Consider the following 24,587-nt stretch of genomic DNA (forward strand, 5'->3'; position numbering starts at 1 on the left):
CACTGAAATTCATACAAGATGTTGCTCAATTGTTGGCAAGCAGAATTCTGTTAGTGGAAAATATCATTCCCTGAAAAGTGCTCGGTCTATCTGAAATTACCCTGGAAAGGTGAAGTATTTCAAAGATTTGAACAACAGACTAAGCAAGGCTGCTACAATATAGTGGCAAGTATAGTATAAATTGTTGTGATCATTTGAAATTTGGTATTCCTGTGTTTGTCTTGATGAGTGCAACCCTTGTTTTTCAATAACATTAACTTTATTTTGTTCATTTAAGAATATTGGCATCCCATTGAGAAGATTATAGCAATCAAAAGTGTATGTTCACTATAACTTACACAATGATGTGATCTGGAGAATGAACAGACACAGTCTAGAAGAGTGGAATAACTTAATATGGGCTCAAAAGTTCTAGGAAATTCTTGTTCGTTGTGTGATTTTATTTCCCCTATAATACCATCAGAAGCTGCATGTAGTGTATGCGGATGTTTGACAATAAGACCCAAAGGAAGTAGTGTAACAGCAATTGTAACCTGATGCAGCTTCCTGTAGTGTAATTTGTTTAATAGTGTATATCACTGCTCATGCAACTTTATTAATCTATTTCAGGAATGTTTCCAGACATCAGAGACTACGTCCAGGGATGCAGTCAGTGTAAAGATGGGAAAGCGCATCCTCTAGTAAGTGTTGTGGAAATAAGCAGATATTAGATTTGATTATAAGAATTATTGCTGAAGGATTGGAAAGGCTATAATGCAGTATGATCATGTAAGTTTGTTTTTCTTAACCAATCATAAAAAATTTCCTCATGGTTAGATTGTGAGGCTGTTTAGTTCATAGTGTCTGTGTTAGTGTTAGATCTCAAGTTGCAGCTAAATATTTTTAATTCCGTTTCCCTGCTCTTCTATTTTCAAATATTTATCAGTTCTGTTTTAAATGAAGCTGTAATCTTTGCAATTACCACTTATGGTGAAGCAACCCATCTCTAATAACCAACAATAACTTGCATTTATATAGCACCTTTAATGTAGTAAAATGTTCCAAGGTGCTTCATAAGACTTGTCAAACAAAATTTGACAACGAGCCACATAAGGAGATATTAGATAGGCGGTCAAAGGTTTGGTCATAGAGGTAAGTTTTAAAGAAAAGGAGAAAGCAATGGAGAGATGGAGGTTTAGGGATGGAATTTCAGAGCCCAGGGCCCAGATAATTGAAAACATGACCGTCAATGATGGAGTGATTCATATCAGGAATGCTCCTAAGTCAGAACTGGAGGAGTTCAGAGATTTCAAAAGGTTGCAGGGCTAGAGAATGTTAGAGATAATGTGGGGAGAAGCCATGGAGGGATTTGAAAACAAGGATAAGAATTTTAAAATTGAAGCATTGTTGGAACATGAGACACTGTAAGACATTGAGGACAGAGTTGATAGGTGAATAGAACTTGGAAAGAGTTAGAATGGAACTGGGCAGCAGAGTTTTGGATGAGCTCCAGTTTATGGGGGGGAGGAAGGCAGTCAGATAAGACAGCATCAGCATATTCCAGTCTAGAGGTAATTCTGTAGGTACACAGCTCTTCTAATTTTCCCTTTTCCATGTCCAATGATAATCCTGAATCTAATGCATATTAGTGCAGATTTAATGGTTAGAGAAAGCATTCTTTCACTATCAACCCCTTCAGTAGTTTTTGACAGCTTCTATTGAGCCACCCCTTGACCTCTTTTCCAGAGGCAGAAGATCTCATTTTTGAACTATTCATCTGAACCAGAACCCCTTATTCTTGATACCTGCCACCTTATTTGCCTGTTCCACTAACCTAACTGTGATCTAAAATCTTCTGCATTCTCCCTTATAGCTTCTGAACAACTTAATTTGATTTCAGCAAAATTTTCTGCTGTCCCTGTCCCAGTCAGTATTTATGTAAATGGAAGCCTAAGAGGGAGTTTCAAATTAGATCCAAGTACATCGCTACCAATACCCAACAACCTGCAAAACATTTATTTACTCTTGCAGTCTGTTTTCTGATCACCAGCCATCATCATATTGTAACAAGTATTTTATGTCCCACCCTATCAAATATGTTCTAAAGATTCACATGCACATCCACCACATTCTCTTTAATCACTAATTTCTTTGAACTTTAACTCAATTAGTTAAGTGCAACTTGTCATTTGTAAGTCCATATCTTTCTAATTGTTAATTTTGTCTTGCACCAGTTTTGCCAAGATGAAACTATAACAGCCTGTAATTTCCTGATCTATCCTTTAAATCTTTGTTAAAGTGGTATATAACATTGTCACCCTCCAGTTCTTTGGCACAATTCCAGTTTCCAAAGATTACTTGGAAATTTATGATTAATTCTTCCTCCCTAACATCTTATCAGTATTCTGGGATGTGTGCTATCTGCCTGGTGATTTTCTAAGCAAGAAACTTCAGAGTTACAGGGAGAAAGCGGGAGAATGGTAATCAGTGAACTACTCATTTGAAGAGCTGGTGCAGACACAATGGGCTGAATGGCCGCCTCCTGTGCTGTAACAGTTCTGTGATTTTTTCTTTTGCTCATCAACTTCTTTAATAGTTTCTTTAGAATGTTTACACACAGTGATAGTTACATCCTTTTCAGATAATTGTAAAGCTTCATTTGTGTAAACTGAGGTGATTTAATTATAAAACACTTCTGTCCTGTCCTCATTCACATGCAAGGTATCAGTGCAATATCTGAAGGGCACATGTCAGATGATTGTGCGTTCAAGTACCACTCCAGAGACTTGAGCACTTAATGGAGGCTGACATTTCAGTGCAGTAATAAGTAAGTGCTGTAAAGTCCGAGGTTTTTGGATTTCGGATGAGACATTAATCCACAGTCTATGCACTCAGGTGGTCATAAAATAACCCAAAGCACTATTCAAAAGAAAAACTAGGGAGTTTATCCCTAGTTCCAACATTTGACCCTCAACTAAATAACTAGATTATCTGTTTTAATCATCATTGCAATGATGTTGGAACCTTGCTGCATGCAAATTGACTTCCATATTTTCTAGAGATAATGTTGACTACAGTACAAAAATTCTTAATTTGCAGTAAAGCTAAAGTGCTTTGAGATGTTCTAGGGTTGTGAAAAGCACTATATAAAATAGGGATTCTTTCTTTCCAAGTAGCCCCACTCATTCTTTGTGCATTTTACACATCTTAATAAATTGTCAAAGATTTTTAGAAGAACTATTGAAGGCACAACCACCAATGGTGGACCAATTAAAATTAGGGGTACTCGACCAGAATTAGAGGAGCACAAAGATCTTGGAGTAGTTGCAGGGGTCATGGAGGTTATAGAAATAGGGAGGGGCAAGATCATAGAGGTATTTGGAAATAAGGATGAGAATTTTAAAATTTTGATGTTGCCGGATCAGAAGCCAGTGTAAGATAGCAAGCACAGGGATGAAGAATAAATGAGATTTGTCATAAATCACCAAAATTCTGCAATGCTTTCTTAGTCTATACTAGAGAATTTAAAAATTTTAATTAGTGCAATGCTGTATTGAAGGGCTCCCATTATTGGAGACAGATTTGCATTTTTAGTGTCAAAATTGAGTCAAATCAAATCAATTCAGATATCCCTCAGCTTCAGGTGAAAAGAATTTCAGGAACATGTTTATTTTTACTTTGAAATTTTACTTTGAAGAACATAATGATCAAACCAGTTGAAACAAAAGGCTGATCATTAACATTCCTACAGAACTTTTATAGAATTGTTTACTTGACAAGCATTTCTTTTTATTAGGTTACAATAGTTGTATTGGTGACGCAAGCGGTGAATTTTTTAGATGTATCGCGTGTTTATATCATTTAGAGCTCAGTAAATATTAAAATTCAAAAACAATATCCAACAATTATCATAAGTTGCATCCATTGTAGATCATAAATTATACCAGGTAGCAATATCCTTGTTCCATTTGCACGTATTAACATGCTTCACCACAAAATGACATGAGGTTAGTTTGCGATTGTGATTTTTCAGTTGTGTTTGAGGCATTCTGGGAAGGCTGCTAGCAGAGATTTGATGATTTCTCAGATGGGAAGAACAGAGGGAAAATCTGTGGAAAAGTCAGTCAAACCCACTATTGTGTAGTATTAGACAAGTTGGAGCACCTGTGCAGGGGCTGTCAATGTATTACCTGCTCCCATGACTGGTGAATGATATTCTTGGAATTGGGAAAAGGAAGATGAAAGCAAAAGTGGCTCAGAATAGGGAAAAAAATTGTTGTGAACAGTTAAATTTATGTACCTTTTTTTGGCAGATTTCAGAAGAAAAGCATATAACTCGTGAATTGCCTACACACTGTACCAAAGTGCTTGAGAGATTGAACAGTCAACGCTCTAAAGGCCTTTTTTGTGATGTAACTTTGATAGTGGAGAAAACATCCTATCCAGCTCATCGTGCTGTGTTAGCAGCTGTTAGTGAATACTTCCAGGATCTGTTTTCAGAGAAAGGATCTACTTCTAATAAAATTGTGGATTTGAAAGGTGAAGAACTTTGAAATAATTTTCTTAGCTTGTTTTATTTCTAGTCTCAGCTTAACCCAGTGAACTAATGAGTTTGAAGGTCATGGATTCAAGTTCATGCTACGGAGTTGTCCGTGTAATCTATGCTGACACTTCAGTACAAAACTGATGGGACGTTGCACTGTCAGAGGGGAATTCTTTTGAATGAGACTTGGTTTAAAGTCTCTGTCTGCCATCAAGCGGATGTAAAAGATCACATTGCACTATTTGGAGAAGAGCAGAGGGTTCCTCCAGTATTCTGCTTAACATTTATTCTTCAGTTATCACCTTTAAGAGTAAAACAGATTAACCAGTCATTTATTTCATTGCCTTTTGTGAGACCTTGCTGTGGACAAATTGGCTGTTATATGCAAGATAAAACAGTGACTATGCTTCAAAAATATCAATTAATTTGCTATGAAGTATTTTGAAGCATCCTGAGGACATGAAAGGCACTACATAAATGCAAGTTCTCTCCTTTCTTTCTAGCACTTGTGCAAGTGTTACAAAGTGAAGCTTCAGTATACTGTGGCAACTGGTCAAAGCATAATTGCTGTTGTATAGCTATAGACTGGCAGTAGAATCGCCTGTTTTTAGTATTTCAGATTGTACTGATTAACCAAGGTTGACACCAAGGCTTTTGAGGTTTGACATTTTTTTCATCTTGGGTTGTAAAGGGCATATTACTTGTGCTGTTTGCCAAGCCAAGTATGGCTCGTGCAACCCTTATACTTGTAAGTTTGACTGTTGAAGGCCACCTAAGCCGATTTAACAAATACTAATTCAACCAATAATTTTAATTGGAAATTCATGGGAGACTTCTTTACTCGAGTGGTTAAAATGTGGAACTTGGTACTGCAAATGGTGGTTGAGGCAAATAACACAGATGCATTTGGGGGAAGCTAGATAAACATACGAGGGAGAAAGGAATAGAAGAATATGTTGATATGATAAGATTAATTAGGTTGGTAGGAGGCTCGAGTGAAGCATAAACACTGCATCGACCTGCAGTTGAATGGCCTGTTTCTTTGCTGTAAAATATCATGTGATATATACATAATTCAATTTGTGCTTGTATTTGTTTCTCACATATGTTTGAATTTCATGGGCCTGAGAAGTGCTGTTCTGAGCACTGTTGCCTCACTGGTGGATGAAGCCTGAATTAGAACATCAAGATCTGTTGGCATCAGCAACTTGAGAAAAATGTAAATTAATGAAAACATAAATTTGAACCTTTTTGTGTGACCTAAGGCACCATGTTGTGTGCACCTTTGTGGCTCTTCGTTATAAGCGAACTTGTTCTTTCAGTTGATTGTTTAGATTTGTTTAGAATGCCTTTTCTTATATTGGAAGGCCAGCAACTATGGATTTGTATTGTTTCTATAGTTGCTAAATCAAGACCGGTGTAGTGGGTTCCCCCAATTTGGAAGCTTTAGATTAAATAAAAGTGTACAAAAAACGATGAAAAACGTGTTTAATAACCAATGCCATGAAATCCTTTTTTGTGACTGAAGTATTGCTGTACAAAATTCATATTAATGAGACAATTAGTATTCTCGATGATTAATGCAGGAAATGATTTTCATAATTTTATTTTCTATACTGAATTGATTGCTTATGGTTTAACAACTATTAAGTCACAGTACTTTCCTTGTGATAAAGTAGTTCAACTGCTTTCATTGTTTAAACATTTCATTTAGTTTTGCATATAATGTTAGTAATTTGTATCTTGATACTTAAGTTTATGATTTGAACAAGGTACATAGTGAAAATCAATTGTGAAAGAATAGTAGCTCCCTTAGATGTATGCACAAGCTTAATGAAATGGAAACTGGATTGTGAAATGCAATCATTGGATGGGATAAGTTGTTACCTTAGATTCTACAGAACACCCGAAATGCACTGGAAACATAGATGAGAGCAAAGACTTTGAAGCTTTAAAAATAAGCTCAGTAATGAAATAAGGGCAAATTAGTACAAATTTTGCAGGAAAGAGTTAGTGTTGAAGAAGTCTTTAAATTGCACAGTGAGTGGGGGGGGGTCCTGAAACCACTTTGAGGTCACCTGCATATGTTTGAATGCTTGTCAAGCTACTGGATGAAGTCAAAATTTGTTGCTTGCTAATGGTGCCATCAAAACATTTTGGGCTATTTATAGCTTCTGCAGTTCAAGGGTGAAAAAGCTTTCCTTTGCCATTTTTTTTGCCTCCAGTGTTAATGAAAATTCAAACCTTAAATGGGAAAAGGTATTGCTTGTGGAAGCATCATTTGACAAACAGAGTGCCAAGGAATTCACTATTACAATGACGCAACTCACTGGACCAATTCTGCTTTTTAAATATTTTTATTTTTTGTGTTCTAGGTTTCAGCAGCAAGAGTTTCCTTCCACTATTGGAGTTTTCCTACACATCTTCGTTGTCACTAAAACCAGATTATTTTGCTGAGACATCTGCTCTAGCCAGGCACCTGCGGATTTGGGAAGTGGTTGAGATGTGTGCAGCATTGTACCAATTGCATGGAACAGGGAACAGTAAAGCACATAAGGAGGAAGGTAGCAAAGAAGAAAAAAAGGAATTTCCTTCGTTTGAAGTTTTTATTGATCATTCTTTAACTGGACCTAGACAGCATGTTTCAGATATTTGCTATAAGTTTGGTCAGTTAGAAGATGGTACAACACAACAGAAACTGGATGTTTTTACTGCAAGACCGCATTCAGCAGTGAGTCAAGGAGAAACAAAAGTCTCAGATTTTACTATTAAACTTCAAGAAATGCAGCCAAGACTTTTCAAAGACAAAGTGATACCAGTGCATTCTGAAACTTCTGTCGATAGCCTTGGAATGGAGACATTGGAAAGTCCAAGTAGACGATTTAAATTATTAGGCTTTTATGATAAAACTCCATCTAAAATCCTCTCAAAAGTTAAAACTCTCGTCCCACAAAGATGTTCATCTGCAAAAACGGCATTGAGTAATATTCCTAATTCGTTAGACCTGAAAGTTTCTGGCATGTCAAGAAATGCTGGCCATCAAAGAAAATACAACTTTGAGAAAACTCCTGTAAAGTCTAAACCGCGTACAAGAATGTCAAAGCATTTGGATCATAACATTGTAAGCACTCAGGACAACTCTGGTTGTAAAGGAGTGAGCACACTTCTCCGATCACCTGTTAGACAAATGACCACTGAAGAAGAACTTTATTCTCCTAACACAACCGAGAAGTACAAACTGCTTAGCGTATTAGGGTTGCGGAGAAAAACTTCTGTTACTGATGGTGAAGAACAGGCTGGTTGGAAACAAAAAAGGAGACTTCGACAGGCTAAAATAAAAAATTATTCACTGCTTACTGGAACAAAGAGAAGAAAAATAGACATTGCAAAGACTCAATTGCAAGAAGACCAGGTTAAAGCAAAAGCACTTACCAATTGCTTTGTTGTCATTGAAAAGATTCTACCACCAGTACAGAAACAAAAAGGAGACAATCAAAACTTAAACAAAAAATTGCTTGCACTAAACAAATCTTCAAGTCATAAAAATAGTGTGTCTCAGGGTCATACCAAAAAGAAAATGGTTTGCATTCCACCTAAAACACAAATAAGAAATCCTAAAACTCGAGGGCGATTCAGTTGTCTTGACAAGAAAACCCAACAAGGAAATAAATGTACTAAAGGCAGTAGCAGGAGAAACGGTCCTTTAGCAAAAAATTCACAACCGTGCAAAACAAATCCCCATATTTCCACAAAAGTTTCAAAAAATGGCGAAAAGCTTTCTGTCATTTCTGCAGAGCAAAAAGCAGTGTTATCAAAATCTCAGGCAAGTGACAACAAGGATACAGAAGGGAGCCCACTGACTAGAAGAAGCAGAAGATGTGCCACATATAAATGTGTAAAAAGTTCTTCCTTACTAGGAAGCACAACATGTAAGGTGTCACCTTGCCTGACAGATCATGGGCAAAGTGGCAGGCGGAAGACCAGACAGTCGTGTGATTCAACTATGAATTGTAGAAAGTGTAAGTTAATGATGCAAAGTTGTCCAAAAAATACTGCTCTTAGAAGATGTGTATCTAAAAGAACACTACCAAGGGATTTTATATCATTAGCACAGACTGAAAAACCAATTAAGTCATTTTCTGATGACACTTGTGTAGCTGTGTCATCCAAAAGTAATATGGGACAAGTTCTAGATGAAAATCCTTTAAACCAATTATCTGCAAAAACATGGGTAGATAATGCTGGAAAGTGTGAAGTGAAAAAACTAGTTCCAAATGTTTACCAAAATACTCCTGGAGTAGGAGACGAGCAGAAGGCAACAACTCGACTAGATAGGAAGCCAATAGGAAATGACCAGCCTATTTCATCACACTTGAGGTCTAAACAAGAGACAAAGAATCAAGAACAGTTAACTGCATTCAAGGATCCAGTGAAGCAGACTAGGACCTCTATAGGTGAAGCACAGCAAACCAGAAGAAAAGTAAAAAACACAGGTTGCCGATCTTTAGATGCTGAAAACCAAAATTTGGGTGCTTTTTTGCACAGTATACAAACAGTTGGAAGTATTCCTGTACTGGGTAAAAGGAAACGCATACCTACACAAAAACTGATTGAAGCTGGATTCTCGTTTGGATTTTTTATGTCCCCTCAACGTAAGGAAAAAACTGACAAGCTACCCCACCGAACTAACAGTAAACAATTTGATTTGTCTCCTAGTCGTACACTAAAGAGCAACCGTGCAGCTAAAGCAAAGGTGGTTGTGGAAGCAAATTCTAAAATGGCCATTTCTGCCAAACGCACACCGGTCAATAGAAGACTGAATTGTTGCTCAACTGAACCTAGCTTTGGAAGAAAGTCATCATGCTCAGAAATTTCAGAGAGGATGAAAAGAAGTGCAGCAGCAAAAATAAAGAAATTTAAACCTGTTGGCTTGTATGGAAAGAAGCTAATAAATTTGAACATTAAGAGCACACTGGGGAAAAAAAAGGCAAGATATCATGATGCTCATGTTAACACTATAAAGAAAGATAAACAACTGTCTACCTCGCAGAAGGCAATAAAGTTGCAAAGAGTAACCAGTGCTAGTTTGAAGCTCATAGGCTCCACGGACCTACCAAAGGTATGCTTCCTTTGTTATAGAGAATTAAGGGCAGTGTTTTCAATCTAAAGAGTTGGATGACAGGATAAACTGTGAAGTGAAAATTGAATGGTTAGTCATTTTATACCCAAGTTGATGGGGATCATAGTTAATTGAAAGCTTTATAAATAGAAACAGAGTTCCAAAGCCAAGGAAGTTATGCTAAATCTTTATAAATACAGATTAGACCTCAGCTAGAATATGGTGTCCAATTCTGGGTACCACACTTTAGGAAAGGTGTTAATACTTTGACAATGGTGCAGAGGAAATTTACTAGAATGATACTAGAGTTGAGGGACTTCAGTTAGATGAAGAGAACAGAGAAGCTGCGCTTGTCCTCCTTAGAGTAGAGAAGGTTAAAGGGAAATTTAATAAGGGTGTTAAAAACCCTGAAGGGTTTTGATGGACTAAATTAGCAGAAACTGTTTCCATTGGCTGAAGAAGTGGCAAACAGAGGATATAAATTTAAGGTCGTTGACAAGAGCCAGAAATGAAATGAGAATTTTCATAATTTAGTGCATTTCAGGTCCTGGCTTGCTATCTGACAGTGTAGTGGAAGCAGTTTCAAGAAAAGGGAATTGGATAAATATTTGTGGAGAAAATTGCAGAGTTAGGGGGTGCAAAGGAGTGGGAGTAATTGGATAATTCTTTCGAAAATCAAGTATGGTGAACTGAATAGCCTCCTGAGCTGTAATAGTCTATGTTTTTGTGTTTGCTTTAAAGTAGCGATCTGCAAAACCATTCTTTTAGCAACCTATAAGAACTAATCAATATCAGGTCAAGTATTGAAAAGGCTAAATGTAGAATAAATCTTGGTTCAGTGGCACAGCCACTTTCATATTAAAAAAACTGCTTATGTTGATATCAATAAACTTAAGGGTTAAGTAAAGCCCTGATGTGTCTTTTAACAGTCTGGATGGGCAGACCACTTCACAGTTCAGCTTGACACTGTGAGGGGCGTAGTTCTGTGCAGTCTAAAGTTGTATTAGAAAATGTTCAAATAGTCCTTTCGATCTTGGAGCTTTATAAACTTATTGCAGCTTACTAACCTTATGATGTAGATGCTCCTGTCCACTCTCCCTAACTAACAACGGGTAATGGGAGTTTGCAAGCATGTAAGGGAAATCGTGTTTAACAACCTGTTGGACTTTCTGAGGATACAACTAGCAGAATCGATGAGGTTCCAGTGGTTGTAGTATATTTGGATTTTCAGAAAGTTTTTGATTAAGTCCTGCACAAGAGGTTAGTAAACAAAATTAGAGCACATGGAATTGGGGAAAATATACTGGCATGGATTGAGGACTGGTTAGCGGACAGAAAGCAGAGTAGGAATAAATGGATCATTTTCAGGTTGGCAGGCTGCAACTAGTGGGATACCGCAAGAATCAGGGTTTGGGCCCCAGCTATTCACAATCTATATCAATGATTTGGATGTGGGGATTAAATGTAATATTCCCAAGCTTGCAGATGACACAAAGCTAGGTGGAAGTGAGTTATGAGGAGGATGCAAATATGCTTCAAGAGGATTTGGAAAGGCTAAGTGAGTGGGCAGAAATTTGGCAGCTGGAATATAATGTGGAGAAATGAGGTTAAGAGAAACAGATCTACAGAATATTGTGGAACTGCGCCAACCATATAAATACTGTGGCTACAAGAGCAGGTCAGAGGTTAGGAACCCTGTGGTGAGTAACTCACCACCTGACTCCCCAAAGTGTGTCCACCATCTACAGGGCAAAAGTCATGAATATGATGGTACACTCTCCCCTTGCCTGGATGAGTGCAGCTCCAAAACCTCTCAAGAAGCTTGACACCGTCCAGGACGAAGCAGCCCACTTGATTGGCAGCCCATCCACACAATCATTCACTCTCTCCTCCACCGACACACAATAGCAGCAGTGTATACCATCTACAAGAAGCACTGCAGGAACTCATCAAGGTGCCTTAGACAACACCTTCCAAACCCGTGACATCTACCACCTAGAAGGACAAGGGCAGCAGATACATGGGAACTCCACCACTTGGAAGCTCCCCTCCAAGCCACTCACCATCCTGACTGGGAAATAAATCACCATTGCTTCACTGTTGCTGGGTCAAAATCCAGGAACTCCCTCCCTAACAGCACTGTGGGTGTACCTACACTACATGGACTGCAGGTTCAAGAAGGCAGCTCACCACCACCTTAAGGGCAGCTAGCGATGGGCAGTAAATTCTGGCCTAGTCAGCCATGCCCACATCCCAAGAATGGATTAAAAAAAAAGATGCAAGAACGATGTTTCCGCTGGCTGGGGAGTCAGAACCAGGGCACGCACACTCAGAATAAGAGGCAGCTATTTAGGACTGAGATGAGGAGGAATTTCTCCACTCAGAGGTTGATAAATCTTTGGCATTCTCTGTCCCTGAGGGCAGTGGGGGCTCAGCTATTGAGTATGTTCAAGACTGAGAGCGATACATTTCTACATATTAAATGCATCAAAGGATATTGTGATAGTGCAGAAAAATGGTGGTGAAGAAGAAGTTCAGGCATGATCTCTTTGAATGGTGGAGCAGGCTTGAAGGTCTGAATGACCTACTTCTCCTATTTCTTATTTTCTTATGTAAGCTTGCACAGGTGAAATCCCTCTTGGCAGGCGGAGTATAGTTTTGAGCCAGAAGCAAGCCTGTAGCATAACTAGTGTTGCTAACTGCACTTTTCACTTTACAGCTGGCGTATCCTAATTTGTCAACTCAGTAGGCCTTTTCTGGCTTTGGCACAACCTAGTGGTACTGCGACAGTGTGCTTTCTCTGGAGAGTATAGTTCTTAAGTTGCTGTTCCCTATTCAGTACAACTTCCTACAATGTAATATTGATTGTTTCAAGCCAATGATTAGCTATAAGAAGTCACTTCTGTTAAATACTGTAACTTGAACCTTGTTTTTGAATATGACCTATGTGGGCTTTGCAACAATGAGATTTTACAATGTCTATTATCTTTAAAATCTTTCAATATTCTTAAACAACTGCGTATGCCAAGTGACACTCCTTGGGAATTTAAATGATTTGCAGGATTAATTTTTACCACATCAATTGAACTGATAATTCCTATTGGATTGACCTTATTTAGAGAACAAATTTTCAGAGGGTTCCAAGATCCAATCTTACCAGGATTTCTCAAGGGGACTCAAATACAAAGTGCAGGAAATTATGCTTCAAAACCTTGGTCATACCCCATCTGGAGTGCTGTGTTCAGCTTTGGACATTGCACCTTGGGAAGGATTTTCGAGGCACAAATAAATCAACGTTACCAGGGTTTAAAGGATTAAATTATGAGGACAGGTTGCATTTGTGTTAACTTGAGTATAGCAGGTTGAAGATTGATTTTATTGAGGTGTTTAAGATAGGTTAGATAGGCTTTATTTCCCTTGGTGTGGAACCCAGAATGAAATAACACAATCTTAAAATAAGAGCAAGGTTTTATAGAGGAACAACAACAACTTGTATTTATATAGCACCTTGAACATAGCATTCCTGTGAAGCGCCTTAGAATGTTTTATGAAGCAGAATTTGAGCCACATAAGGAAATATTAGGACAAATGAGAGTTTTCTTGGAGTGTATTAAAGGAGGAAGGAGAGACTGAGAAGGATTTGGGAGGGAATTTCAAAGCTTTGAAGCAGTTGGTGTGCCCCCAGTGATACAGCAATTAGGGAATGCTCAAATTCGAGGAGCACAGATATCAAAGAATTGTGGGGCTGGAGAAGATTACAGAGATAGGGAGGGTGACCCCATGGAGGAATTTGAAAACAAGAATGCAAATTTTTAAATTGAGGCTTTAATTAACCAGTAGCCTTTGTAGGTCAGCGAACATAAGGGTGATGGATGAACAGGACTCGGAGTGAGTAAGGATACAGGCAGCTGAGTTTTGAATGGGAAAGTTTATGGAGGGTAGAATGTGAAAGGATGGTGAGCAGTGCTCAGCAGCAAACGAGCTGATACAGTGAATAGGGTTGGGTAATGTTATAGAGGTAGAAATAGGCAGTGTTAGTGATGCTGAAGATATATGGCCGGAAGCTCATCATGGGGTCATAATATGATTTTAGTATATTAAATGCTAAAATTCCCAATATGCCCTCACTCCAGTATGCCTTTGAACTCCAAAGTTTATGATGTGATCCGAGATTTGCAGTTTGGCTCTGAAATCCTTTGGTCATGGAGTCTGCGTGGAGGAGTTTGAGATATTGGGTTGTCTACCTCACCATAGTATTGGCCTCCTTTGCAAGTGCTGTCCAGATGTTTGGGTGATATCACAGGAAATAAAATTGTTCCCTGACTGAACTCAACCCCAATGGAAATCCAACAGAGTTTTGCTATGTTCCTTTTTCATATATGTTACTGCCTTGAGAAAATGAAACCCTAAAGTTAGTTAGCACATGTTGGTCTGTATGAAAAATTTCTTGGAAAATATTTACAGCCTACTATTGTACGTTTCATAGCATGTGAAACTGTCTAGCTTTCATGCTGCTTGATGGCAGGAGTTCTGCTTGTTGAAGGCAAATACTGTAAGTAGATTTCTTGACCAACAGGTTAGGTATTGCTTAAGCTAAAATTTAGCTACTGCCATCATCTATGCTCAATATAGCTGACCCTTTGAGTAAAGTTAGTCCACTCAGAATATGTTTTAACTTGGGTGAAGCAATCTTGGCTTCAAATCGGTGCTATGATTATGCAGTCTGAATTGGCTTTCAAGGACTGAATTTACCTTTTGCCTTCTCCAGGAAACAGTTTTGTACCAATATTACTGTTGTGTTGTGAATGTATCCTTGGTGTTTAGAATAGCAGCTAAGACGGAGTTACAAGGCTACAAACAAATTCAAACCTCGTGTATAAAATGCAAGTGCTAAGCATTGTGTTAAGTTTTTAATTTCCTTTTAGCTGGATATATCAAATGGCAAGTTAGCCTGCTGAGCAATCTGTAAGTGATCTCTCTATTATACAGAAGCCCATCTGCTGCAACACCAGTATAAATTTGGTACTGAGGAAAATTGTCTTGTGAAAGCAGATACGAATAACATCATGGAATGGGCAAAATAATCATTTGCTATTTATGTCTTTAGATTCACTCTGAGATGCTGTTCATATAATGAAATTATAAATCTTTTAGCACAGTACATCCTTGAAAGGGTATATGCCTTAAGTTAGTGAAAGTGACATGCCCATGTGATCACATGATACCACAAATATATATATAGAAACATATATTTTCTTCTTTAGAATTTACGGGGAGCTGCAAAAATCCTGAAGAAAATACAGCCAAAAGTTAATGCAACATTAAAACTGACAACAAGAAGAGAATCAGTTGCTGGACAAAAAGTGAAAAAGACCAAAGCTTCAGAATCTCATACCTGCTATGAATGTAGCACAACATTCACAAATTGTGACTCTCTGTTTGTGCACAGAGTGAAACACCTTAAGGGAAAGAACTGGCGGTGTCTGGTAAGTACTAAGAACATTATCTGAACTTGCATAAATAGGATTAGTAAAAATATTTTGCTTTAAAGGGGAAAGAACCAATGAGAGTATTTTAATTCCAAGAACTCTCCCTTTATGCAAGAAAGGTAACCTCAGGAGAATTTTTCATGGTTTGGATGCACTTGCATTATGCGTTCTTCTTTGCTAGGCTGCCCTGAGGTCATCAACTGGATTATCTTGAAATAGTTCTTTAGTAAACACTAAACAACATGACTTTGGACCAGCTTCGCAGTTGCTATCAAAATCCTGACTTTCCTTTATAAGTGATGTGGTTGTCTTGAAAATCTACAGCCCCAGCTAGTAATGTAGTTTACTGCGTTACAGTTCCTTGTGGAGCTGCACAGAAATGCTCTAACATCCTAAAGCAGGCAAAGAAGGGAGACTCAACTCATGGGACTCCATACTGGCAATAACATTGAAATTATGATAAAATAAGAATTCTGAAACTTACTGTAGAAATTGGAGCTTTTGGAATAAGGAAAAGACAATGTCTGCTTTAAGAAAATTCATACAACTTTTAAATAATACTTTATAAATGTAATAAGTTACTTAACAGGTTTGAGGGACCAGCCATTTCCCAAAGGTTGGGATAGTTTTGTAATTTTTAAGCTCATGCATTGATTCCTAAAGAACTAATACAGTAATAGAGCTATGTCAGAAATAGTGTTATAAAATGCGCATTTTTTTAAAAATGAAGAGTATTTTAAATATGCAGTTCTATCCTCATCTATTTTTTTCGCAATTTGTTTTGCTATCAGTTCTTATCCCATAAAAATGTCTGTAACCAGATGAATGCCCAGGTATTGGTATGGTTGTGTCATGTTGTTTTCAATGATCTGAATTAAAATACATTTCATTGTTTTCCATTATAATGTAGATTCCCACATTATAGTCTTTAACTTAATCAGTTACTGTACACCATAAGCCCTGATTGCCTTAAATCACATCTCAGCACAAATTTTGTTTTGTCCATTACTCCTCTAATTTCTAAAAGCATTGCTTAAAAAAGAGACATGCTATTGCAGTTTTTATTCTTGCACTCAACAGGACAGATACGCAAGAATACCAATTGTAAAGGGAACAATAATTTATACTGCATAAATTTATATTTATGTTCTCGTTACAATTGGTATTCTTGCGTATCTGTCCTGATAAATGCAAGACGAAAAGCTTTGACAGTACGTCTCTTTTTTCAGCAATACTCAAGTACTGTACTACCAAACAGCAATTTCTAAAAGGTAACCTGTGGAAAATGTTTGTTTTTAGTTGTGTGATAAATCGTTCTTTCGCCAGAAGAATATCCAAGTTCATCTTCGTTGTCATAGTGAGAAGCTGTACAAATGTAAACAATGCATTACAGAATCAAAGAAAACAAAGTCATTTCAGTCCAAGTAAGTGTTAATATCTCTTGCTGTCTCCCTGGCTGTAGCTGTAGCATGCCAGATTAAATCACAATGAAATTAATCCACAGAAGGACAGTTCCATTGTGCAATACATAATATAAATCTATAACATCACAAGTTACAAGGCCTTTTGGCTAATGCTTGAAATTTTGGATTTTGTTTCTTTTATCTATCTTCAATTAAAGACACCCCCCCACCCCGACCCACCACCAGAACACTTCCTCCTTATTGGGTAAGTGGCAGAGCATTTTCTGCTCAGCAGTGAGATGAAGCTGAAGAATTTGCATTTATCCTAGTCAGTGCAATAACTTGGAATCATAGAATGCTTTAGCACAAGAGGCCATTCGACTCTTCAAGTCTGTGCCAGCTGCAATTCAGCTAGTCCCGCTCTCCCACTCTTTCCCCATAGCCCTGCAAACTTACTCTCCAAGTGCTTTTCCAATTCTCTTTTGAAAGTCAAGATCGACTTCTCCACACACACATGCAGTGAATTCCAGATCTTAATTACTCACTGCATTAAAAAAAATTCTTCATGTTGCCTTTAGTACTTTTGCCAATTACTTTAAAGCTTCTGATTCTTGCCTTTTCTGCCAATGGGAACAGTTTGTCTCTATCTACTCCTTCCACACCCCTCATGGTTTTTGAATGAGTCTATCAAATTCCCTCTCAACCTTCTCTAAGGAGAACAACACCAGCTTCTCCAATCTATGCAAGTAACTGAAGTCCCTTATCCTTGACGCCATTCTTGTAAATCTTTTCTGCATCCTCTCAAGCTTTCACATCCTTCCTAAGGTGTGCTGACCAGAATTGAACACAGTATTCCACTTGAGACCAGACCATTGTTTTGTAATAGTTCATCGTAAATGCCTTGCTTTTGTGCTCTGTCTCTAATTATAAAGGCCACGATCCTTAATGCCTTTTTAGCTACTATTCAACCTGCTTTGCCATCCTCAGTGATTTGTACAATATACCCCAAGGCCTCTTCTTTCCTGCACCCCATTTGGAATTGTACCCTTCAGCTTATATTGCCTCTTCTCGTTCTTCTTTTCAAAATATATCACATTACACTTTGCTGCATTAAAATTCATCTGCCACTTGTTTACCCATTCCATCAACCTGTCTATGTCCTCTTGAAATCTGTCTCTATCCTGCTCCAGATTATTTCCAGGTTTTCGGCCATCTTCAAATTTTGAAATTGTGGCCTGTGCACCCGAATCTAGGTGATTATTATATACCTAGAAAAACAATTCTCCAAGTACTAGCCCCCCCAAGGAACTCCACTTTATACCACCTACCTCCAGTCTGAAAAATAACCATTCGCCAATACTGTCTGCATCCTGCCACTCAGTCAACTTTATATCCAGGCTGCCACTTTCCCTTTTATTCCTTGGGCTTTAACTTTGCTGGCAAGTTTTTTATGTGGGACTTTCTCAAACGGCTTTTGGAAGCCCATTTCCATCACATCAGCTACATTACCCTTACCAACTCTTGTTGTTACTTCGTCAAAATAAAAACTCAAATCGAGTTAGTTAAACATGATTTACATGTGCTTTGTAACTGGAGCAGTGTTAGGACCCCTGTGGGGGAACCCTAAACCAAAATAACCAAATTTACAGAATGAGCCCAAATGAAGTACCAACAAGTTTCTACTTTTTGTAGTTTGTACTTTAACACAAATCAGAACCAATGCAAATTAACAGGCAAACGATAGTTAAAATAAAAAGATAAATTTTACTTTAAATAACCAATGCATCAAAGATGCATCTTATACAACATAGTGATTGCATGTGCATCACTCCCTGCACAAATGTGGCACTACATTGCTACACAGTTCCACAATATACTGTTCCTTATTCGTGCAGTGTATGTCAGGGTCCTGTTTGACAACAGCTTTCAATTTCGAGTTTCACAGTTACAATTCTTGTCAGCAAGACACACTTTGGCGAACCTTCTTTACCTTGGATCACCACAGTCCTGATGGTGTAGCTTTCCAGAGTTCCTTTTCAACCACCAACCAGTAACACTCTGGTTCACAGTTTGGCCACTTCTGGGAAATCGCCCAATTCTTCAGCGTCTCTGAGCTATCCACACAGCTTATCAAGTTTTAGACCTTTTTAGCCAGCCTGTACAAAACTGCCAAACAGAAAAACTGAAGTCTTCCTGAGAATGATTTACTGCTTCTCATCACAAGAATTCTGTGTTTTTCTCTTTCTCTGTCTGCTTTCATTCTGTGTCTGGAATTGTGTGCTGATTACCTTCACCTTCAAGCTCCTCTGCTTGAAGCTCTCCTTGTGTCTGCAGCTTTCCATTGCGTCTGCCAGCCACATGGCTTCTTTCTTAACTTCCTTCCTGGTGGTACTGCTTTCAGATCACCATCTCACGTAGACCAGTATTTCCTATTCAAGAAAATTACAGTTTATCCCTTACACTTGATGTAAACCCTTAAAAGTCCTTTTCAAACATTCTTAAAAACAATTATAGATTCCACAGACCTTTTAAAGAAAGTACAAATTTTCCTTACTGTACTGATTCCAGATCAAAGGTCGTCACAGCAGTGTGTTAATATTTGTGTAAATTAGAGCCACACCTTTTACCAAAAAAGAAGTGTTGATCTCAGCTAATAAGCTGCATTACTTCACAGCAGGGATATTAATAAAAAGCCTTATTATTCAGGTAATGTTTTAAAATAGGTCAAAAAAGGGGACAAACTATCCTGGTGATTTTAAAGCCACGATTGACCTTTGTCCTTTTATTACTCTCTCTCTATTTCTCCTGCTGACTTAGTCTCTTGCTTTATATCTAGAACAGGATAAAGGATTACTAGTGTAAATAAAGTGACATCTCTATTTAATAAATTAGTTAGCCAGTGATGTAGCTTTTTAATGAGTAGTGGATGATATTGTACCAGTCATTGAATTACATATTTATCAATAAAATAAAGATGCTGGAAATCTGAAATTAAAAAAAATGTTGGAAATACTCAGGCCTGGCAGCATTTGTGGAGAGAGGAGGAGTTAACATTTTGAGTTGAACATGACTTCTTCCCGTTCTAAAGAAGTCATATTTGACTCAAAATGTTGAGATGCTGCCAGACCTGCTGAGTATTTCCAGGACTTTCTGTTTTTATTACATAGAAATCAGTGTTGTTTATTCTTGTCCTGGTCTGCTCTGTTCCTAACTCATTATCTCCCTTTCCTTCAAATCTGTCCTTAAATGTTGATGTGGTCTCTGCTTCACTCACATTCAAGAAATACCTTCCACAGTTGCACAACCCTAACGAGTCTGCCCAATACCATCTCAATTGCATCAGCACTTCCTATAGTATGGAGCCCAAAAGTTTGCATAAATACAACTATTACAACTTCACTGGAGCTTGGAAACTGGTAACTTGATAGAATAGGAATCCTATTTGGCGTTGATCTGGAGATAATTACTGTTGTAAATATTATAGAAAAATGTATGTTCAGTCTCCAGTTAAAAGAATGTGGTTACCCATTTAACTGTCTACACTTAACTCCTAACTAGTGAACAATTGTATTTCGTTTAGTTTCAGGCAAACAATTGTATTTTGTTCAATTTCAGCCAAATTATCTGGGTACATGAAACTGATGTTCTTCTACTTTGAAAATTAGAAAACGTGTAGGTGAATCATTGGGGTGGTTCCTCCTGGCACCAAGAAACTAATTGCAGATACATGCAAATAAGTTGCTGGAAAGAAAAGTGTACTTTCATGTTAAATAAACTGTCCCATTTACATTGTGACTGGAAAAGTACAAATGAAACTTTGTACTTCCAAGTATCACTGATAGATGGTGCTGTTATTTCAAAAATTCAATGTAGCCTAAACCAATTTCTCTTGAAACCAAATGATTTAAGCAATGTGGAAACTTAAAACCCTATTTTCCAAGCAGTTTAAGAAGTGTTTCATGCAAGTATTTTTTTAATTCAAAATACACTAGTAGTTCGGAGTAAGAAAGAAAATTATGATTTTAATACAATGAAAATAGTAGGATAATGTATATTTATTTTTCTATCAATCTTATGTTTTGCTAATTTATATTATAAATTAGCATAGTTAATAGAAGGTGAAATAGTTTGCAATGTTTAACAGAAGCATGAAATTGTGTTCATGTAAAATTATTTTCCAGGTATAAGTTGAACAAAATAGTCTATGCTTGCTTGCATTGGTTAAGAATGTTTCTCCCCCCCTGCACCCCCGCTGTTTTTAGATTTAAATAAATAACAAAATTGAAAGTATGTGAAATAGTTAGAACTTTAACTGGAAAAATTCTGCTGTAAATAGAATCTGCTAAGATATGTAATTTGTTTTCCATTTCTTGCAGGCGATGAGAATTACTGGAATGGAGTATGGGCCAGGAGTTCTAATGGCAATAGTTGTGAGCTGGAGACTGAAACTAATTCATTTTAATACATCCAAATTTATTCCACCATTCAAAAATACAGGAATTATGAGAAGATGGGCTGAATTTCATGTACATCCTGGTGCTTACATTTCCATGAGTAGATAAAATTGAACCTCGATTAACTTAATCATCCCTCAATGAGCAAAACTGTTTGTGAAGCAAAATACTCCCCCTCCCAAAAAAAATTCAAGCCATTTTAAAATTATGTACTTAACTCTTAGCGTGCTATCTTCTGAAAGTAGGGTGATCAATTCCCAAAAGTGAAATCTCGTTTGACTGTACATACCTTGACTACAGCACTCTTTTTTTTACCCTGTGGTCAAGTTAATCTGGGATGGATTAAAACTGTGCCTTTGCGATTAATTGTGTACAATATAAGAAATATGGTGGTTACTAAAGTCCCTCAGTGGGCATAAAACAAAAACACAAATGATTTCTATGCACTGGAACTTGGAAACTAGTAACTTGGTAGAATAGGAATTTTATTTGGTGTTTATCTGTGGTTATAGTCATGTACTTGCTGATGTAACCATTACTGCTACAATGAAGCAATTGTGCAAAACACTGTAATGTTTTGTAGATAACTGGAGATAATTACTGTTGTAAATATTACAGAAAAATGTATGTTCAGTCTATATTTAAAAGAATGTGGTTGCCCAATCAACTGTCTACACTTAACTCCTAAATAGTGAACAATCTTATTTCATTCATGCTATAAATTTATATTTATGAAACTTAATGTATAACTGTAGTTTTCACTACTTGAATATTTTTAAGACATGTCTTTGATGTATATGAAACCGATGCATGTTTTGTCTCAAATAGAAGTGTACCAGCTATTTTTAATAAGCGAACTTTTTGAATTTTTGCAAAAGGGTGCTTACTGTTTTAAGCCGTGAACAGAAGTTTTAAACAGAAAAGGCCAGTTAAGGTTTTGGGAAGCTTTTTCATCCAATCTAACCAGTTCAGTAGTATCTGATATAAGTATTTTGAAAATGTATTCCCAGCCCTCTGAGCCTACGCGCAAGCACACGTCTGTGTGCGCACACGCGCACACACACTTTCTCTCCCACTCAGGTTTTGTTCAGCTGGATGCATTTTAGAAAATACATTAAGATGCAAGTTCGAATTTTTGTAACATTTCCACCTGCATAATTTCTTACAATTTTTTGAATAGCAGGTTAGCAATTTTTAATATTTTAATTGAGGTTAAAAATCATTGCTTGTCTGGAACAATCCCCTCATCTCAGTGTCATCTTGATTTTTAAGATGTTGAAACTAGCTAGGAAACTTGAACCATTTGTACTGAGGAATGGGGGTTAATTCTAAATAAAGTCTTTGCACCATATAATAAAAACAAGAAATGCTGGAAATCCTCAACAGATTAGGCAGTATCTGTGAAGAGAGAGCTGATGTTTCAACTGATAAAAGGTAATCTGGACCTGAAATGTCAACTTTGTTTCTCTCCACAGATGCTGCCCGACTTGCTTGCTGAGCATTTCCAGCATTTTTTTGCTTTTATTCCTGATTTCTGACATCTGCAGTGTTTTACCTTTGTATTAAAGTCTTTACACCATTGCTCACTCATGTGGGTCTAGTTTCCAGCCAGTTATATTATCTTGAACATCATTTGCTGTGCCCCTTTTTGCATTGTTCTAGTTTCTAATTAGACCACACTCTAAATCAACTTATTTGCGCAACAGGCAGTCTTGTGAAGGGGGAAATGAGATTGAGCCTCATAGAAATTGGACCTGTATCAACAATTTGTTTAAAAATAGCCACAGCTGAAGTTATATTAAATCAAAATGATTTTAGAGTCTATATAGTTTGCTTTTAAAGAAAATAATGCATTTTTAGCTTTTACTTTGTCAAGCTACGGGTAGCTGCTTAGACCATTAAAAGGGGATAGGATGGCCTTTTAATTTGAAATCTTTAATTCCAATTGATTGGATTAATTGAGCAAAAGAAAACTTAGTGGCATAAGTTACTTTTTGGTTCCAAAGGCTATATTAGAAACCCTCCTGACATAATGTGTTGGTTGTACTTTAAGCTAAATTTTATTTGAAGGGAAAGTTACCTGAATACTCAAAACACAAATGCTGAACAAAGTGACATATGTGCTTTTTAACATGATAAATATACCTCCAGTTTATCGTGTTTTTTTCTCCTTTAGTCTCAGGTTCAGTATATTCTGTTACAGGGCTTTATAATAAAAAAAACCTTAAATTTAAGCCACAATTTATGTAAAAATTGTTCTTAATGTAACTGGTGTGTTCCTAATGCACTATGCTTTCTTTTAACTTTTTTCTGGGAATAATGAGTACATTATTCTTGTATGTAACGATGTGCTACTGTATGGTGGCTTAGTTCCTTACAAAAAATAACTCCCTTGAACTGAGATTGAATTTGGTTCCCATTCCAAATATTTTAAACTTTCTAGGAATGTAAATTTTGTATGAACGTTAACATCTGAAATTTTGTACATAAAAAATTTTAAGGAGTTTTACAGAGTTGAGGTTTTTAGAATATAGATTTGAAAACCCCAATGAAAGATGAATGAAATGGTTTTTATTTTACTATTTTGTAATTTAACTTTTGGCAGGTAGATTCAGAATAGATTTTTAAGTAATGAAAAATTTTGATCTAATAAGGTACTTGTTACTATGTATGTTTCACAGATTTATGTATGTGATTTTCACCATTTTTAATAAAGGTATATATGTAATGGTGTATTTACCTGTTGCACACACTGTTCAAGTGCTATTTGCTACTTTTCGTAAAATAATATGGGACTTCACTTTTACCTCCACTACATCTTTGTTCATACTTATGCAATTATATAACAGCTGTAAAATATGAAAATGGAATTGTAATTTTTTAACTTTGCTTTACATTTGCTGAGTAGTATAAAAACACCTTGTAAATACAAACATAATGTGAAGGTATCCATAGAGTAATGTAAGACTTCAGTTAAATATTTGCATATAGTTTCTGTAGCTACAGTTTCAGTGAAGTGAAAATTGCCATATCCTCATAACGGCAGAATATATTTTGACCTATTTGTGAACTTGGTTTCCAGATGGAAGCTGATCCCTGTCTAGTTGTTTACTTTGTTCATTTTGTTGAGTGTATAGAACCAATAAACATTTTCCTGAAGTAATCTGTCTGTGGTTCTAGTTAGCTAGCAAATGGAGCTCTCAAATCACTTACTTTTTATCCTTTGTGCCCTGTCTCCCAAAATTGGACTATCATTATGACTGGCACCCATAACAGTCTCCCTGTCACAGATGCATCTGTCCATGACAGTACTGGTAGGAGTGACCATCACACAGTCCTGGTGGAGACAAATTCTCATCTTCACGTTGAGGCTACCCTCCATCGTGTTGTGTGGCAGTACCACTGTGCTAAACAGGATAGATTTAGAACAGATCTAGCAACTCAAAACTAGGCATCCATGAGGCACTGTGGGCCATCAGCAGCAGCAGAATTGTATACAACAGCAACCTGTAACCTTGTGGCCAGGCACCACCAAGCCAGGGGATCAATCCTGGTTCAATGAAAAGTGCAGGAGGGCATGGCAGGAGCAAAGCCATACCT

General features: G+C 37.1%; 1 protein-coding gene across 1 annotated transcript in view; it reads left to right on the forward strand.

Moving 5' to 3' along the window:
* Positions 1-21,167, forward strand: part of LOC144691785 (uncharacterized) — a 32,072-nt gene extending 10,905 nt beyond the window's left edge. The window contains exons 2-7 of the mRNA XM_078560250.1: positions 610-680; positions 4,293-4,518; positions 6,898-9,641; positions 14,906-15,127; positions 16,430-16,554; positions 20,910-21,167. Coding sequence (XP_078416376.1) covers positions 610-680; positions 4,293-4,518; positions 6,898-9,641; positions 14,906-15,127; positions 16,430-16,554; positions 20,910-20,916 — 3,395 coding nt within the window. The 3' untranslated portion in view covers positions 20,917-21,167. The remainder of the gene's footprint in view (positions 1-609; positions 681-4,292; positions 4,519-6,897; positions 9,642-14,905; positions 15,128-16,429; positions 16,555-20,909) is intronic.
* The last annotated feature ends 3,420 nt before the right edge of the window (positions 21,168-24,587 follow it).

Source organism: Cetorhinus maximus, chromosome 16, assembly GCF_964194155.1.
Source record: "Cetorhinus maximus chromosome 16, sCetMax3.hap1.1, whole genome shotgun sequence".
Classification (NCBI taxonomy): Eukaryota; Metazoa; Chordata; class Chondrichthyes; order Lamniformes; family Cetorhinidae; genus Cetorhinus; species Cetorhinus maximus.